Source organism: Chiloscyllium plagiosum, unplaced genomic scaffold, assembly GCF_037043375.1.
Source record: "Chiloscyllium plagiosum isolate Xiang-an unplaced genomic scaffold, Cpla_swu_hap1 HiC_scaffold_9, whole genome shotgun sequence".
NCBI classification, from domain to species: Eukaryota; Metazoa; Chordata; class Chondrichthyes; order Orectolobiformes; family Hemiscylliidae; genus Chiloscyllium; species Chiloscyllium plagiosum.
The window spans coordinates 33,557,408-33,577,502 of NW_028270147.1; the positions used below are offsets into that span (position 1 = coordinate 33,557,408).

Below are 20,095 nucleotides of genomic sequence, written 5' to 3' on the forward strand. Positions count from 1 at the left end.
TGTACCAGCCTCCACCACTTCATCTGGCAGCTCATTCCATACATGTATCACCCTCTGAGTGAAAAAGTTAACCCTTAGGTATCTTTTATATCTTTCCCCTCTCACCCTAAACCTATGCCCTCTCAACTCCCCCACCCCAGGGAAAAGACTTTGTCTATTTATCCTATCCATGCCCTTCATGATTTTATTAGCCTCTACAAGAACAGCCCTCACATCCTCCAATGCACCAGGGAAAACAGCCCAAGCCTATTCAGCCTCTCCCTGTAGCATGTCCAATTTTAGGGATCCGCATGCACTTGAACCCAGAAAAGGTCCAAATGGGGTCTTTATACCTCCCTTCTATAGCTGCTTGAAGTTTGCATGTGGTCTGTGCAAAAACACTGCTCACCCACCATGGAGAATGCGTAGGAAAATCTCCAAGCAATAAAAAGGTGAAATTATTGTAAACGAATATCTTCTGGGATGCAAATCCCATACAGCAATAGTAGCGCATTTCATTGGAAGGAATAAACATTTGTCTATGATCATGCCTTCCTACAACATGGCACAAATCAATCAATCAATCATTCAAAAATCAGAAATACTTTCAGAGCAAAAAAAATGTATTCCTCCTGAAAAATAGACATACAGGAGGCAACTGCATGCATCCAATGGCTCGGCCTGTTACTCACCTAATGCGCCATACTACCTTTGAGCCACTGAGCTGTGGATACCAAATGGGCATCCTAGACAGTGTTTTCCCTATTCACTCACGGTACATGGGCGTTGCTGGCTGGCCAGTTAACGCCCTTCCCGAGCTACACTTGAACTGGGTTGATTGCAAAGCTATGGCTGTGGAGTTACATGTAGGCCAGATCAGGTAAGGACGCACTGCCAATTAAATTCTGGCAAGATCATCTGAAGACCCTCCAAATTATTACATCTTTAAACACATTTCCAGTCTGATTTGATTTTCTATCGTCACATGTACCAAGATACAGTGAAAAGTATTGTTTTGCTTGCTATCCAGGCATATCACACAAATACATCAGCGTAATAGAACAGAATGCAGAAGGTAGTGTTACAGCTACAGAGAAAAATGATTCTATTATGAGAAGTCCATTCATAAGTCTTCAGAACAGCTTCTTCCCTGCTGTGATCAATCTGCTAGTTAACACTTTCTTCTGGCAGATTTCTTTTCATTTCACCATGCACCTTTCGCATTGCTAGACATGTGGTTTTGGAAATTTGCAGACATCCAATTCAGATGAAAGGCTTTGTCTTTTAGAGACTTTTCAGGCTATATGTTATTTTCTGAGCCAAAGTGTTTGAGAATGGGAGAACCCCAAACTGACTCCGATCATTTGGGTCTCTGATCTGGACAAGAACAGTTTAAAACCACCAATCGTGAAATTTATTTGTTTCTGAAATTGGGACTGATAAAAATAATTTAATAGAAGTTGCTATTTCAAGCACTCAAAGTTACATGAACTTTAAGCAGCAGTACAGTGATCAAAGATATGAGGAATCTTCTCATTGTTTCAGGAACCTTTGAGAAATGCATAGGGCTTATCTGTATGTCTTTAAGTTCCTGGAAGCAGCTGGATTTAAAGCCGGCCTGAATAAAAAAAAATATAATGGGAACCTCTCCACAGTCAAAATGATACAACAGACCTGTGGATGTGCAAGACAGGTCACAGGATTGTTTAATTACTGTAGGACTATTTGTTTAGGACATTGCAAGACAACTATACCCCAACAAGAACTAATAAAGGGGAGGTCCATGGGTCATATCGGGTTACGGTTCATCAAGTTTTAATGTTGTGTTAAGTGCAAAGATGAATACACGCAGAAGTAGGTTCCAGAGAAGCAACAAAGTTCAAAAGGAAGGAACAAAGTACTGCTGATTTTGGAATCCGTATTGAAAACAACAAATGTTGGAGATCACAGAGGGTCAGACAGCTTTTATGGAGAGAGAGAGCAAGCTAACATTTCAAGATTAGACTGGAAACGTTAGCTTGCTATCTCTCCATGGATGCTGTCTGACCCACTGTGATCTCCAGCATTTGGTATTTTAAGGTCAAAAGGAAACCTGTTAGAATCTGGAATATTTTGAGAAGTGAAATGTCTAATGAAATTTAACAAGTTTTTTTGGAAGCCCGAGATATCCAATTGTAAACTGGGTACAGACTGTTAACGTCTGGAATGTTTGATTTCTATTTTAAGAATATTGTGAAAAGATTTTAATTGGATTGTAACAGGAAAATGACATTAACTACACAAGGTGAGTTGTTCAAAGGGACACAGCAAAAGGAAGTGTAGAAGAAACTAATTAATTGACAACTTTCTCGTAGAGATGTGCCCTCAACTAAGCAGTTTTTAAAAGAACAGGACTGGATGATTTGGTCACTGCCTGAAACATCGAGAGCGAGTGAAGAGGATACACAAGCACACGTGTTGTTTTAAAAGCCAGTAATAAGGGAGCTTTGAAACAAAATGATAAGTTGGGTATACATTAACAGACACACACAATATGTTACTACACTCAAGTATTCAAGAGGGTATTCAATGACTATCTGAATAAAAATAATGTGCAACGTATGAAATAATGACAGGAAATCGGCAATAGGTCATATTGTTCATTCGAAGAGCCAGAATAGGCACAATGGACCGACAACCTCCTTCTGAGCCGTAAGACTTTTGTCATTCAGTGGGTGCTAGGTCAACAATCTTGATTGAAGGACTAAATGATACAGATGGTTTAATCCATTGCCTTTACACTGCTAAGCTACATTACTGGCCAGTACTTAATGGATTGTTGAGCATAAAGGACAAGGATGTAACCACTATTGGCTACCTCAGGCTTAGGTCAAGGGACCAAGAAGGGGAGCTGTTAGGGGAAGTTTTACACTCCAAGGGTAAAATTATTATTGCCTCTGAGTGAGAAGGGAGCAAAACTAAATTATCATTGCATCACCACCGACACATTTTCACATCGAATCATCTTTTTTTTTTAAAATCAGCTGAACCTCTACCTTGTAGTTTATGTTGTCCTTAATGCTGACAGGGATCCCATATAGAAGTCCTTTCTTCTTCCCACTGAGATTCTTAAGCTGTGTTTGACATTCTGGAAGAAATTCTGTGACGCAGTTCAGCAGTTTAGTGACTTCCAAAGCCTTTAAAAAAGAAGAAATGGTCAAACCAAGCATGACCCTGCAACTGTGCAAATATTTTTTACCTCTTCAGCAAATCAGAGGATCTAAGTATCATTGGCAAGACTTGCGTTTATTAGGCATCCCAATTACCCTTGCAAAAGTAGAGGCAAGTCACCTTCATGAACTGTTGCAGTGCACACAGTGCTGTTAGAAAAGGGAGTTCAAGAATTTTGACCCAGTGACAGCACTATGATATAGTTTTAATCAGAATGGTATGCGACTTGAAGGTGAACTTGCTGGTAATGGTGCTCCTATGCGTCTGATTCCCTACAAATGAGGGACATTGCAACAGCTCCTTACAAATTTGCAGGAGGGACTAATATACTAGCAGGGAGATTTGCTGGAGCTGCTCAGGAGGATTTATACTAATAAGGTGGGGTGCGGGTGGGGGGTTGGTGTGGGACCCAGGGAGATACTGAGGAAAGATCAATCTGAGACTAGTACATTTGGGAAAAGGAGTGTGAGTCAAACAGTCAGGGACAAAGCAGAGAACAAGGTAGGACTGGTAAATTAAACTGCATTTATTTCAATGTAAGAGGCCTAACAGGGAAGGCAGATGAACTCAGGGCATAGTTCGGAACATGGGAGTGGGATATCATAGCAATTACAGAAACATGGCTCAGGGATGGACAGGACTGACAGCTTAATGTTCCAGGATATAAATGCTATAGGAAAGATAGAAAGGTGGGGGGGTTTGTGAGAAGATTTGTAGCTCACGTGCTCGTTGTTGTGGTACTGTTCACCACTAGAGAGGAAGAAAAGGACAACCAACTCCCATTCCTAGATGGGATGGTACAGAGAACACCGAACGGAGAATTCACCACAAAAGGTATACAGGAAAGCCACATACACAGACCAAGTTCTGAACTACGAAAGCCACCACCCCAACACACACAAAAGAAGTTGCATCAAGACACTGTTCAAAAGGGCCACAACACACTGCAGTACACCAGAACTGCAAAAAGAGGAAGAACACCTCTCCAATATATTCGCCAAAAACGGATACCCCCACAATTTCATCAACAGGACACGACACAACCCAAAGGACTAGCCACATTAGCGAACTGACAGCCAGACTACTACGACTACTAGGACTCATAACAGCACACAAACCAACAGCCACTCTCAGACAACAACTCACCAGGACAGAGGACCCAATTCCCAGCATGAGCAAAACCAATGTAGTGTACAAAATCCCATGCAAGGACTGCACAAAACACTACATAGGACAAACAGGAAGACAGCTAACGATCCGTATCCATGAACGCCAACTAGCCACGAAACGACACGACCAGCTATCCTTAGTAGCCACACATGCAGATGACGAGCAACATGAGTTCGACTGGGACAACACTACTTTATAGGACAAGCCAAACAGAGAACAGCCAGGGAATTCCTAGAGGCATGGCACTCATCCACAGATTTTATCAACAAACACATCGACCTGGACCCAATATACCGACCACTGCAGCAGACAACCGGAACTGACAACCAGAAGTGGCAGAGACAAACCACTATAAATGCCGGAGAAAACAACACAGAAGCACTTCACAGGAGGCTCCAAAGCACTGAAGATGTCACCTAGACAGGGGACAAAATGTCTTCAACACAAATTTCCAGATGGGTGAACATTAACACAACAGATGGGGTTGGGGGTGGGGGGCAAGAGAGGAGGGGGAATGGCAGTTTTGATATGGGATAGCATTACTGCCATATTTAGGGAGGATATTCCTGGGATTACATCAAGGGAACTTATTTGGGTAGAACTGAGAAATAAGAAAGGGATGATCACCTTACTGGGATTGAATTATAGACCGGGCTGAAAAATGTGTTGCTGGTAAAGCACAGCAGGTCAGGCAGCATCCAAGGAACAGGAGAATCGACGTTTCGGGCATAAGCCCTTCATCAGGAATTATAGACCCCCTAACAGTCAATGGAAAATCGACTAAGGAGATTTCAGTTATCTAGAAGGGTGGTTATGGTAGGGGACTTTAAATTTTCAAACGTAGTCTGGAACTGCCAATGTTCAGGGTTTAGATAGAGAGGAATTTGTTAAGTATGTGCAAGAAAACTTTCTGATTCAGTATGTAAACTTAGAAATTCTTGGACCATTCATGGGTTGCAAAATAACACTTTTATTATTATCAATCCGGCTGAGAGGTCAAGAGAAAAAAAAGACTAGGTTATGAATCAGATATGTCCTAGAATATGCTAATAAATGATAATTAATTCATAGTAGAGGCAGCATAATTTATACCTTTAGCGTGTATAATCATATTGTTTTTCTCCAATTCCCACCATATAATGTTTCTAGTCTTAATTAGGTTCTCATGAGGTAATTAATACATTAGTGTCGTTTAACAGAGAAAATAAACAATACTGTTTGTGTGATGTTATTTGCGTCACTGAGATTCATCAATAAAATTCGATGCTAAAATAAGAAACTTCAATAATTAACTGACTGCCAGACCGAACAAGTAGTTTTTGTGTTTACAAATCACCTGTTCAACAATGACTGCTAAGGCAAGTGATCCAAAAAGTCAGGTTTATTAAGTGCTGAATACCAAATAGGATTTCAAACTATTGCAAGCCAAGCCATGCAATTCTATACCTTTTCCATGTAAGCAAACAACACACTATCGGGAGAAAGGGAGCCATCCTGCAATTGTTCGTGGAGCTCCAGAAGTGATAGAGACAGAACAGATTCAGTGTCTCTAGATCTGCCCTAAAACAAAACATATTTTGGTTACATATGGAATGAAATGCAACAAATTGCAACATGAAGTAGCTCACTGTTTATATAATGCAAGTTAATATTAATTTGCTTGAAAAGTGTAAATATATGTTCCAGGGTTAATATTTGGTCTTCCAGAATTCTCTTATTCGTATTTAGGATATTATTGCCAAGTATATAGAGGAAAATACATATACACAGCCTCTGAGCTATGAAGTGGAAAACAAAATACTGTTCTCCAGCTTGAAACTACATGCAAAAATATGCTGGCGACGCCCAGCTTGAAACAAGATTCCCTACACAGTGTGGAAACAGGCCCTTCGGCCCAACAAGTCCATACTGACCCTCTGAAGAGTAACCCACCCAGACCCATTTCCCTCTGACGGATGAACCTAACACTATGGGCACTTTAGCATGGCCAATTCACCTGACCGGCACATCTTTGGATTGTGGGAGGAAACCAGAGCACCCAGAGGAAATCCATTCAGACACAGGGAGAATGTGTAAACTCCACACAGGCAGTCACCCAAGGCTAGAATTGAACCTGAGACCTGGGTGCTGTGAGGCAGCAGTGCTAACCATTGAGCCACCATACCACCCTAGTGAACCTCCTCTGCAGCTCCCTCTAGTGCCAGTACATCCTTTCTCAAGTAAGGAAAGCAAATCTGCACACAGTACTTTAAGTGTTGCCTCACCAGCACTCTACACAGCTGCAACATGACCCCCTGCTTTTAAACACAATCCCTTTAGCAATGAAGGACTAAATTCCATTTGCCTTCCTAATTACCAGTTGTACCTGCAGACCAACCTTCTGTGATTTGTGCACAAGGACACCCAGGTCCTTCTGCATAGCAGCATGCTGCAACTTTTTACCATTCAATTTCCTCTACCCTTTTCTGAATAGCTACTATGTTTAAGTAAGTTAAGTGGGCGGCACAGTGGCACAGTGGTTAGCACTGCTGCCTCACAGCGCCAGAGACCCGGGTTCAATTCCCGACTCAGGCGACTGACTGTGTGGAGTTTGCACATTCTCCCAGTGTCTGCGTGGGTTTCCTCCGGGTGCTCCGGTTTCTTCCCACAGTCCAAAGATGTGCGGGTCAGGTGAATTGGCCATGCTAAATTGCCCGTAGTGTTAGGTTAAAGGGGTAAATGTAGGGGTATGGGTGGGTTGCGCTTCGGCGGGTCGGTGTGGACTTGTTGGGCCGAAGGGCCTGTTTCCACACTGTAAGTAATCTAATCTAATCTATAGTCCTTTATACTGTTACTCCTACCAAAATGGATGACTTCACATTTGTTAACATTGTATTCATCTGCAAAACCTTTACTCACCCATTAAAAGCATCAATGTTCCTCGCAAAGTTTCACAGTCCTCTGCACACTTTGCTCTGCCACTCATCTTAGTGTCATTTGCAAACTTTGACAAGCTACGTGGTCTCCAACTCCAAGTCATCTATACAAAATTGTGAAAATTGCAGCCCTAACATTGATCCCTGAGGACACCACTAGTTACTGATTGCCAACCAAAATAGTACTCATTTATCCGCACTCTTTGCTGCCTGTTAGTCAACCAATCCTCTACCATGCTAATACTTTACCATAACGCCATTTATCTTTAACTTATACAGCAGTCTCTTGTACAGCACCTTGAAGGCCTTTTGGAAATCTAGGTACACCACATCTACTGGGTCCCTGTGGTCCACCATGCTCATAACATCTTCATAAAATTCCAAAAGATTAATTAAGCATAACCTGCTGCATCTGCCCAATGGGAGATGCCTGAATGGGTGGGGTCAAGCTCCCACAGAACCAGTATTTTTAGTTTTAGTTTTTCAATAAGTGTTATTGCTGGGGTCTTAAAACTGGGTTTGGAAAATACAGTGCATCTCTCCCTACAACTGTTTTCTCTTGATATTTTTCCTTCTGGACTGGAGAATTGCTTGTGAGACAATCTATTTTAATACATTTGCCTTTACCAAGGGTGTGTCAGTGGGATGTTACTATATTGGAACAGGTACTGTTCAGTAATTAAATAATCTATTATTCTGTTAAGTTTTCCAAGAGTAAAGTTATTCCATTCCCTTCTTTCTGTTGTTGTATTTTAACCATAGTGTATGAATTAAGTGTGTTTTGCCTCAAGACTGGTAGCTTGACCAATCAAATTGCAGTCACAATGCAACATCTGGCATTTACATTTAAAATAAGAAAAAAAAGTGAGGGTATATGTTATCTTCTCAACATATTTTGAGGAGTTTGGACTGCTCCATAACAATACCCATCAGTTAGTAAAAGCTAAAAAAAAAACTGCGAATGCTGTAAAGCTGTTCAGAGGAAGGGTCACTCGCACCAAAACATTAATTTCTCTCCACAGATGCTGTCAGACCTATCAAGGCTTCCCAACAGCTTCTGCTCTGGTTTCCACTCAATTGGCAATCGCGGGACGTGAATACATCAATAGAATCCAGCCCAATAGAAACATTTTTCTGTTGTTCTGAATTCAATTCAATTCAATTCAACCTTGAAGTCTCAGTAACCCAGAAACAAGCGTTATCTCGCTTGTGACAGCTCTTGTTAACAGAAGCCAATCTTTGCTTACCGGTACTTTGAACTCTAGCACAGCTCTTTCCACACCGCACAATGCTTTCTTCCTGTCTGTACGCGCTTTCTCTATCGCCGCTAAATAGCTCCTTCTTTCCATCCATCTCAGCAATTTATACATTACGACAGTGCAGCAGATTAAACCAGGGATTGCTTGATACATTTGCGGCGTTAGAGCAAATGTATCCGCCATCCACGAAGACATATTTCTCAGCACAACCATCCCCACTCTGCAGCTTCTCAGGGAGAGACACAAGTTAAACCCGCCCACCAGAACTAGGCAGGACTGCCCTGAAATCCAGACATGGATTCATACAGCAGCTGGATTGTTGAAACTTGTTCCAAAGCAAAACTATAAAATCAAAGAACTGTGGATGGTGGGTGTGAGAAACAAAGCTCACTCACTTCAATAATTTTAGTCCGAGACAAAAATCTGAAACAGTAGTATCATTTATTTGTACACTTGCAAGTGGGTGCAATGTCTAATGCCAGGAGACGTAGTTTGTGACATGGGTCGTGCTTGTTGCTCCTGGTACCACTATCCCTTATTTGGTATTTATTTGAGGAACCATGCAAAACATGTTGCCATCTCTTTCCATGAAGGATATTTGCATCCCTTCCACTCTGAATTAGTGTTCTATGCAAACATTTGAGGCAAAAAACTCATCGAAATTTTATAGTGCCAAGTTCTGCCCATCTGGAGCTGTCATCTTATAATATTTTGCCACTGATTTGATTTCAGGCCTCAGGCCTGTGCACATCAAATCCAACAAACTCTCGAAATTTATACAATTTGAATCCCCATATTTTTTCTTATTTCATTGTTTGCCCCCTCCTCCGCTTACGTCACTCATTTCCTTAAGACTGATCCCACAACTTCTGTTTATCCGGCCTTGTCCATGACAAATGCCTATCTCTGGCTCCCATAAGGTTGTTTGACGTCATCCTACTGCAGGTCACCGCTAGGCATATCCTTTCTTTATCAGCATTTATTCCTCCCCGAGGCCACTCTGACCTTTATGACCTCTTTAATTAGGGTTTGTTCCTGTGTCCCCATATAAGTGGGAAAACAGATGTTTTTCTTACTGTCTTATCTGTTGCCCATACATCTACCATTGTTCTGTAATCACGTCTCATGCTAACATACCATTTTCTTTAACGGATTATATACTTCCTCTATGTAGTTCTCATTCTTGTTAACTCAGCATTTAGCTGAGAAACAATCACAAACTAATGTGAATTCATTTACTCTGTATCAGAACTTATAATTGCAGAAATAATATTAATTCACCTATATCCCACAGTGGGGTTGAAGAAAGACTACTAGGTTCCAAACGTTAACTCTGTTTTTTTCTCTCTCCACAGATGCTGCCAGACCTGCTGAGTTTCGCCAGCAATTTAATTTTGTTTGTTTGTTCCATTGCAATGCAATTATCTTAAGGTCATGTTTTCTGATACCAGTGCATGCTAACTCTGCGTCTCTATAAATCAGTGTGCACACACAAACAGTTTTAGGAGACGTAGTTTGTGGCATGGGTCGTGCTTGTTGCTCCTGGTACCACTATCCCTTATTTGGTATTTATTTGAGGAACCATGCAAAACATGTTGCCATCTCTTTCCATGAAGGATGTTTGCATCCCTTCCACTCTGAATTAGTGTTCTATGCAAACATTTGAGGCAAAAAACTCATCGAAATTTTATAGTGCCAAGTTCTGCCCATCTGGAGCTGTCATCTTATAATATTTTGCCACTGATTTGATTTCAGGCCACAGGCCTGTGCTCATCTGATGTGTTTTCTTTCCTTGGCATAATGGATTGGCCTTGGGCATAGTGCTCAGGCCTATCCACCTAAATCTATTTCTGGGCACCAAAGATGTCTCGGCATTTGTCCTCCAGTATCCCCAGTTTCATATCCTAATTACTAATGATCAAGCACCACATGCCTAACACCATCTTCGCATAACAGTGACTGATCTGACTTAACTGTCACCTTTGTTCCTCAGTGAAACCAAGTGGCTTATCATAATCATGACACTCACATTCTGTGCAACAATATTCTTTAGGGAAGGGAATCTGCCAACATTACTTGGCCTAACCGACGTATAACTCTAGTTGACTTGAACGGTCCCCTGAAAAGCCCTTCAAACCAATCAGTTGTATCAAAAGTCAATTGCAAAGCTAACACCAGATGGATCACCAGCTACTACAGACACGAGTCAAGAGTGTGTTGCTGGAAAAGCACAGCAGATCAGGCAGCATCTGAGGAGCAGGAAAATCGACATTTTGGGATGGAACCCTTCATCAGGCCTCCAACACACTCTCGACTCTGATTTCCAGCATCTGCAGACCTCACTTTCTCCTAGATACTACAGACAGCAGATGCAAACACAGTTCTGTAAATCCCACAAAATTCTTCCAATTAACATTCAGATCCTTGTGCAAAAATTGGAAGTTCTGTCTCATAGACTAGCCAGGTAACAATCTGATATAATCATATTTGCAGAATCATGTCCCAGCCACCACCATTGCTACCCTGGGTATATCCTGTCGAACTACCTTGGAGTCTGGGTAAGGACTTTAGTGCCCAACATCGAGTGGCTCAGAAGCTCCACTACTGATCACGTTGACTGACTCCTAAACAACAAGTTTGATAGTCTGAATCTACTGCAGGTGAATGCATTCACCTAGATATATGAGGGAATGGGTCTAAGGTTAAATATCAGGACAACAAAAACCTTCTACCAGCCTGCACCTGCCACTCAATACTGTCCTCCAACAATAAGATTCACTGTATGCTACTGAACAATATATGCTAATTCTCATCCCTAGGGGGCTTTTCTTCAGTGAGGGAAGATATCAATGATGAAATTCAATATTGTCTCCAGCTTTGGCTGGCTGGGCGAGGAACAGAGTGTTTGATGACTAAGACTTCAATTTCAATACCAAGCTCATGTTCTGAAGGAGTGCTATCTGCCATTCTGTATGTGTCAGAGACATGGACAACTACAGTAGACAGCTCAAAGCTCTTGCAAAAAATCACCTCCATAAAATCCTCTGGCACGGTCATTGGTCCATTATCAGTATCCTCCCACAGGCCAAGATCCCCAGCATTAAAGTACTCGTTATGTCCAATCAGCGACCTTGGCTCGAACACGTCATCCAAATGTCTGACGCAAGACTTCCAAAGTAAGATCTTTATTCTAAGCTTTAGCAGAACCAATCGTTACCTTCATGGAAAAATGCAACATCCCCACCAACTCATGGGAATCTCTTGCCTTAGACTTCTCAAACTGGAGAGACCTTCCAGCTTTGGTACCTTCTACAGACCAAGGTGGAGACCAAGTGCAAAGATGGCAGAAACAAGCAAAGACCTGTACATTTTTTCCATCCATCTCTTCGAACTCCACCTCTCCACTTGCCACAGAGTTTGCAGATCTAGCATTGGACTGTTTAGTGATCTCAGGACTCAAATCTCTGGAGTGAAAGAAAGTCATTCCGATCTTGAGGGAATGCTAAGAAAAGAGGACCTCTAACAAAAAGAATCCTAACCATCTCCCCTTGATATTCAACAGTATTACCATCACTATCAACATCATGAGAGTCACCATTGATCAGAAACTGAATTGAAAAGTCCATATAAATATACCATGGTTACAAGAACAGGTCAGCGATGAGGAGCTTTCCACTTCTCTGGATGAGTGCAGATCCAACAACAATCAAGAAATTCAACACAGTCAAGGATATTGCAGCCTTGTTGATTAGGACCTTATCCGCCATCTTCAACATTCACTGTTTGTAATACAAATGCACTGTAGCAGCATTGTGCCATCTATCACTGCAGCAATCCATCCAGGATCCTTCAACAAACCTTCCAAACCTGTAGCTTCTACAACCTAGATGGACAAGGATAGCAGACGCTTGGGAACACCACTACCTGCAGGTTCCCTCCAAGCCACACACCATCTTTACTGAAACCATATCACTGCTTCTTCATTGTCACTCAAATTCCCAGATCTTCTTTCCTTACATCACTGGACATACCTTCACACCAGGACTGCACCAGTTCAAGAAGAAAGCTCACCACCACTTCCTCAACAGAAATCAGGTTGGGGATTAAATGTTTGTTCAGCCAGTGAGGCTATCCCATAAAATAATCAAGAAAAGTTTTTATAAGGGGCCACCTTTAAAATTAGTTGGTTGTCCTTTTAGCACAGAGATGAGAGGAATTATTTTCTCTGAAAGTTGTGCATTTTTGGAACGCCCTCAGAGAAGATGGAGGTGGGGTTATTTAATACTTTTAGATATGACAATAGATTCATATATGGCAAAGGAAGCAAAGGTTATTGGGAGTGGATGGGAACTGGAATTCAGAATACAAACAGATCAGCTGTGATCTTATTGAATGGCAAAGCATGCTTGATGGGCCAAATGGCCTACTTATGCTCCTAATTCATACTTTTGAATATAAAACAATCTTCTATCAAGACACCACTGTATCAGATCCTTGATATATCCCAAAGGACTCTATAACAACTGGATTACTAAATGATCATATGGCATAAATGTAAAATATTGACATTTTAATTGTTTAAACTGGAATGCATTTTACTTCATCGATCTTAAAACATACTTTTCTGATTTCTATTTGTCTATCATATCAGCTGGAGCTGCGATGAATGAATTATGTACTCAGCGATTGTACTATGTAAATACAAAATGTTAATTAGTGCCAGCTCAGCAGATGGTTATCAGTTCAGGTATTGCTCCAGAGAACAGAGTGCACCATTTAGGTTGATGCTGTTGTGCAGTACCAAGAGTGCTTGGCAGTGCTATACCATAAACAATATCACCTTTCAAATTGGAAGCTTTGAACTGAGATCCTGTCTGCCCCAACTGGCAGACAGAAAAGGTCTTTAAGCAAGAGTGGAGCCACGTGATTGTATGGCCCAGTGGGTAGCACCCTTACCTCAGAGGCCTTTGTATAGGAGTTGGTTTGTCATGTTGAGATTATACAGGACGTTGATGTAGCCACTTTTGAAGTAAGGTGTACAGTTCTGGTCACCGTGCCATAGGAAGGATTTCATTAAATTGGAGAGGGTTCAGAAAAGATTTAACAGGATGTTGCCAGGACTGGAGGGTTTGAATTGTAAGGATAGGCTGGATAGGGTGAGACTTTTTTTCACTGTAGGCTAGGAAGGTGAGAGCTGACCTAAAAGATGTTACTAAAATCATGAGGGGTACAGATAAGGTGAATAACAAGGATCTTTTCCCTTGGGTGGGGGAGTTCAAAACTGGGAGGCATGTTTTTAAGATGAGAAGAGAAAGATTTAAAAAGACTTCAGTGGCAACATTTTCACACAAAGTGTGGTTTGTATCGATCCAACTCATCCATACCGACCAGATTTCCTAAATTAATCCAGTTCCATTTGCCAACATTTGGCCCATATCCCTCGAAACCCTTCCTATCGATTTACCCAACCCCGTGCCTTTTAAATATTGTAATTGAACCAAACTGTACCACTTCTTCTGACAGTTCATTCCTCTGCCCTCTGTGTGAAAAAAGTTGCCCTTTAGTTTCCTTTGAAATCTTTCCTCCCTCACCTTAAACTTATGTCCTCTAGCTTTGGACTCCCTACCCTTGGGAAAAGCCCTTGACTGTTTGCCCTATCCATACCCCTCATGATTTTTTAAACTTCTATAAGGTCACATTTCAACTTACGATGCTCCAGGGAAAGGAAACAATAGCTGCAGGTACAGTTAAAGCAGTAGATATTTGCGTAGGTACATGAAAGGAAAGATTAAGAGAGATATGGGCCAAATGCAAGCAAGTGCGACTAGGGAAACTTACTCGACATGGACAAGTTCAGACCAAAGGGTCTGTTTCCATGCTGTTTAACTCTATGACTCTAAGTGGAGGAGCAAGCTGGAGGAGCTGAATTGCCTACTCCTGCTCTTAGTTCTTATGTTCTAAGTCCCATTCCAAGACCTGATGGCCAAAGACTGTGTGCTCATAATGTAACAAAACAGATTCAGAATCAATCGTAATCCATCCAACATATGCAAGTAGCAGGCATTACTCCTTAATTAGCCGTGTGATAAAAAAAATTGGAGCCTCTACCTTCCCTATGCATTGCTGCAGGGTAAAATGCATATATAAAAGTGTATGTAGTCAATACAATTCAGACTCCTTGGGGTCTGAATGGTTATCTGTGTGAAGTGCTAGTGTAGATCAGATTGGTGTCAATATCATGAGATTCTGGGCCTGCCACCTAGATCTACCCAGGGTGGAGGCTGTGGTACTGTGGTAAGACCTGGCTTCAATTATAAACGTTAAGAGGAAGAAGCTGTATGAGCAGAAGAATTGTGAGGTTTTCTTTTGTATCCTGCCAGTAGTTATCCCTTAATGAACACCTCATTGCAGAATGTGGGGCTTCCTGTTAAAATAGGCTGCTATGGTTCCTGTACTACAACCTGAAATATGATATGTCAAAAAAATTATTTACTGACTGTATTTTGTGATAAATAGAAGTGTTGTATAAATGAGAATTCTTTGTTGAATACGTTTTAAGTTTGTCTCCCCTTCAGTAACATTAGAAAGTTTTATTTTAAAACCTACCTTTCACATTGGTATGAATGCAGTAACAAAATCCTTCTGTAACACTCCTGAATTATTTAATAGCCCTATCACTAACATTTTGAAGAAGCAACAGTACAATGATTAGCAATCACCTTGAAAATCTCTTTTTATTCTGTTTATTTCTACTCAGTTTTGGAGAATAATTTGTTTAAATGTTGAGTGCTTCATTATCATTTAGAAAACTGACAGCAAGGGATCAATGATGGGTGATAATTACCTCACCATCATTTATGAAATAGTCATAAAAGCAGAACTGCTTTGTAACTAGAAATGTGATCATGAATTGAGTTCATTTCCACTGTAAGACTAATTTTTAAAAATTGTCCTTTGGTTTGATCTTTAAGTAACTGCACATCATGCATCAATACTTTGGCGACTCAGATCCAGTGGCTCCAGGGTTCCTTTTCTCTTTCTGACCAGTCTTTCCACCTCCTTCATGAAACAAAGACAGAGCTCATCATGCCAGGGTAAGGCCACACACTGTACAGATAAAGGGAGACCAACACCGCCTGTCACACCCTGAAATACAAGTAAACCAAGAGTATCAGTACTAGAATACTGAGGTAGGAGTTAAAATTCTCCACTCAAACATGCATTTAATTTAACACATGCCACTTCCATGACATTTGTTACAGCAAAGTGAATTAGATATTACTAGAAGTCAATGTGCTTATCATCAAAATGTTGCATTTTTTACCTTCTATATGTGACTTAATAAGGTTTCGTACATCTGATCATCAGACTTCAGATTAGGGGGAGGTCATTCATAGTTTTAATTTCCAACATTCGCCACAACTGTGAGGGTCCCATTAGATTGGAAGACAGCAAATGTAACTCCTTTATTCAAGAAAAGAGGGAGACAGAAAGCAGGAGACTACAGGCCAGTATATATAATGTGGCAAATGTTAGAAACTATTTTTATATTTATAAGGACATACAGTTAAGTTTGAGTTATTCAGGCAGAGTTAACATGGTTTTGTGAAAGGGATGGGTTATGCATGTTGTGGATAAAGATGAACTGCTAGATGTATATACAGAACACAGATTTCCAGAATTGCTATATCCAAGGTTATTGTTAAAACTAAATGTTCATAGAGTAGGGAGAAGCTTATTGACATGAATAGAAGTTAGGCTGGCAAACAGGAAGCAGAGAGGAGGATAAGTATGTCTTTTGTCTGGTTGCCAAGATGGAATGACAGATGTACCACATGGATCACTGTTTACAATTTGTCTAAATGACTTGGATGAAAGGTAGAAGATAAGTTTGCTGACTGCACAAAGATAAGCAGGAAAGTAAGTTGAGAGGAAGATTAGATTAGATTAGATTACTTACAGTGTGGAAACAGGCCCTTCAGCCCAACAAGTCCATACCAACCCTCTGAAGAGCAACATTACTTACAGTGTGGAAACAGGCCCTTCGGCCCAACAAGTCCACACCAACCCTCCAAAGAGCAACCCACTCAGACCCATTCCCCTACATTTATCCCTTCACCTAACACTACGGGCAATTTAGCATGGCCAATTCACCTAACCTGCACATTTTTTGGACAGTGGGAGGAAACCAGAACACCCGGAGGAGTGTGACACGGGGAGAATGTGCAAACTCCACACAGACAGTTGCCTGAGGCAGGAATTGAAGCCGGATCTCTGATGCTGTGAGGCAGCAGTGCCAACCACTGTGCCACCATGCCGCCCACATGAGGACATGAGGACACTGCAAATAAAAAGATATCGATACAGTAATTAAATGGGCATAGAGCCTATAAATGAAGAACAACTTGGAAAATTGTGAATAGTCAATTTTGACAGGAAGAATTTTTAAAAAGCATATTATCTAAACTGAGATGGATCTCAGAGCTCTAAGATGCAAGTGGATTTGTGTGTCCTGGTGGATGAATCGCTAACAGCTAGTATGCAGGTACAGCAAGTAATTAGGAATGCTAATAGAATTTTTTCATTTATTATGAGGAAGATTGAATACAAAATTAGGGAGATTGTACTTGAGTTATACAGGAGCACCTCTGGTGAGACCACCTCTGAAGTACTCAGTATAGTATCGGTCATCTTATTTAAGGAAGGATGTAAATGCTCAGAGCATTTGGACGTAAATGCATTGGAAGCAATTCTGAGAAGGTTTACCTCACAAATAACTGGAATGAGCAGGCTGGACAGACTAGCTTTGCATCCCCTCTGGAGTTTTAAAGAGTAAGAGGAAATGTTGTTAAAACAGGAAAAGTGTTCCTGAGGGGTCTTAACAGAGTAGCTGTGGAAAGGATGTTTCCTCTTGTGGAAGTTTGGGTCACTGTTTAAAAAGGGATAGCTACTTTAAAACAGAGATGAACTGAATATTATTTGGAATTCTCTTCCTGAGCAGGAATTGGAAGCAGAGTCTTTGAATATTTTTAAGGCAGCGGTAGATTTTTCCTTGTTAAGCAAGAGGCTAAGAGGTTATTAGGGATAGGTGGGGATGTGTGTTTGAGGTTGTAAGCAGATAAGATATGATAAGCAGGCTGAAGGGTTGAATGGCATATTCCTGCTGCTGGTTCATGTGTTCATATATATGACTGGGCTTCAAACCTAGCCATGCCATAACCACTTTGTTCCACTGTTGGGCAGACCTAGCCTTGGGTCTGTCTCCCACAAGTTCCTACTTTATCCTTCCACAAAGTCCTCATGATATCATCATGCTGTTGGTGCCCACAAATTTGATTAATACTAACACTTTCAGATCCTTTGAGACCCATGTACCACACCTTGTGGATCAATATCATTGTAAAATGCCAGATCATAAAAGTTCCTCCCCATTAAGCTTTCAGCAATGCAACTGCAGCCTTGGAATTTCTAGGCAACATGCTGAAATTCTGTGCATTAAAAAGATGGATCACTGTCTATGAGTAACCCTGATATTACATGTCAAAAATACAGAAAGAACATAAATTGTACTATAAAGCAACATAACACTGCTCTACTTATTACTGACCTTTTTGAAAACTTTGTCCCAGAAATCATTTATATAGCCTTTATAAAGCTGCAGCTCTTCCTCATCCTCTTCTGTTACCTTGGTAACTGGCACAACCCCCGCAGGACAATTTAATAAACTGAAAATAATTGTGTAGCTAGATGCAGCTGTTGGGGGAAATATTTTAAAATTAGTAGTTTTATATTTTTGTCTTTCTTATAACCTTTCTGTATAATAGAGAATACGGTGTTCTATTAAATGACTTTGTATAATATCTGAAAGTTATGCTGCTGACTTGTAGTTTTCAAGAAAATTGGACAAGTATTACAGAGCATGTTTCTAAACAAACGTAAGAGTTGATATGGTAAAAACATGAAGGGTAAAATAAAGTAAAATAAAAGACAAGAACAGTAAGAATGTAAGGGGTTAAAGCAGAATTGCTACAGTGTGGAAAATTATTGAGGCACTGCATTCTTTCATAATTAGTAATGTCCTAGCACAGGGAATGGAAGACACATAAAATTACATTTTCTCCTTTGATAATCTGACTGGTAATGAAGAAAAGAAGACTCTGAGACTGTGGTTTGTTGAGATCAAATGCAATGAGGTACACAGAGCTCCCAGAGATAACATGGGAGGATTTGCATATTGTTTCGACTTATAACTCAGGGGCCCTATTGATATTCATAAACAAATCTTCAGTGAGCTCCAGAACACTGATTAGATAACTATCGGGACAAAGTGCTGAAGTCATGGCTTGTTCCTTCTGATCAATTAGGACATTTCATGCCATTTAGGATAGCTAATTAGACAGTTAATTACTGTGACATGTACTAAAGTTAGTGATAGGTAAATTGTCCATCCAGAATGGATGTGTAACTGTATTTTATGTATAAAAGTCACTATTTTTCTACTTAAATCTTGGATCCAGGGTAGAGTCTGTTAATTAACATTGTCCATTTGGTCCTTCAAATATTATCCGACTTATTCTGCCATCATTAAATGTAAAGCTCTGTATGAGGGAATAGTCCAACAACAACAGTAATGTGTGTTCACATGGCTCTATTAACTTAGTAAAATGTTTCAGTGTGCTTCTCAGCAGCTTTCATGCTAAATCATGTAAGGAGATATTAGGGCATGTGGCCAAAAGCTTGATAAAAGAGATCTGGTTTAAAAAGAGTCTTCAAGGATTAAATGGAGGTAAAGAGATTGTGAAGTTTTAGGAAACTATTCTAAAGCTTAGGGCCTCGGGAATGGTGAAGTGATTAAAATCAAGAAAGAACAGAAGGCGAGAATTGGAAGAGAACACAAATTTCAGAGATCTGAAGTAGGTTACAGAATTAAGGAGAGGCAAAGCCAGAGAGAGGTTTGAAATAAAATGAGTTTTTTGAAAGCAAACCTTTGCTGGGAGTCAGTGCAGATCAGCATGCACGTGGGTTATGGGCGAAGAGAACATAGTTTGAGTTCAGATTTGGAAAGTGAAGTTTCAGATGAGAGGCCAGCCGGCAGGGTATTGGATTTTTCAAGTCTTGAGGTAACTAGGGCATGATGAGGGTTTCAGGAAGAGTTGAACTAAGGCAGTGACAGGGTCTGGCAATATTATAGCAGTGGAAATAGATGGAATTAGTGACCATGCAACTACATTGTTGATCTCTGGATTAAATACTAAGGTACTGATCGGTCTGTACAAATGTCAAACAGTTGCCAAGAAGAAGGATGGAGTCACTGGATAATAAATAAAATTTGTGGCAAAGATCGAAAAGACATTGCTTTCATCTAGATAACATTTTGTTGGAGGAAACTTCTGTTATTGATTAGAACAGTATGGAAACAGGCCCTTCAGCCCAACAAGTCCACACCAACCTTCCAAAGGATAATCCAACCAGGTCCATGTCCCTACTCTACCCTATATTTACCTCTGACTGATGCACTGTGGGCAATTTAGCATGGCCAATTCACCTGGGCTGCACATCTTT

The 20,095-nt window shown here is 40.7% G+C and overlaps 2 protein-coding genes across 5 annotated transcripts in view; both read right to left on the reverse strand.

Annotated features, from left to right (window-relative positions):
* The window catches only part of faah (fatty acid amide hydrolase), a 64,452-nt gene extending 55,684 nt beyond the window's left edge, over positions 1-8,768 (reverse strand). For 3 of the 4 annotated variants that reach the window (XM_043698982.2, XM_087990526.1, XM_043698984.2), the window contains exons 1-3: positions 8,522-8,768; positions 5,806-5,919; positions 3,015-3,155 (exon numbers count right to left, since the gene is read on the reverse strand). In XM_043698982.2, the coding sequence (XP_043554917.2) occupies positions 3,015-3,155; positions 5,806-5,919; positions 8,522-8,746 (480 nt within the window). In that variant the 5' untranslated portion in view covers positions 8,747-8,768. The remainder of the gene's footprint in view (positions 1-3,014; positions 3,156-5,805; positions 5,920-8,521) is intronic. The other variant, XM_043698983.2, reaches the window with a different exon arrangement.
* Positions 8,769-15,514: 6,746 nt separating this feature from the next.
* The window catches only part of LOC122554712 (fatty-acid amide hydrolase 1-like), a 69,469-nt gene continuing 64,888 nt past the window's right edge, over positions 15,515-20,095 (reverse strand). The window contains exons 16-17 of the mRNA XM_087990317.1: positions 18,141-18,286; positions 15,515-15,679 (exon numbers count right to left, since the gene is read on the reverse strand). Coding sequence (XP_087846443.1) covers positions 15,515-15,679; positions 18,141-18,286 — 311 coding nt within the window. The remainder of the gene's footprint in view (positions 15,680-18,140; positions 18,287-20,095) is intronic.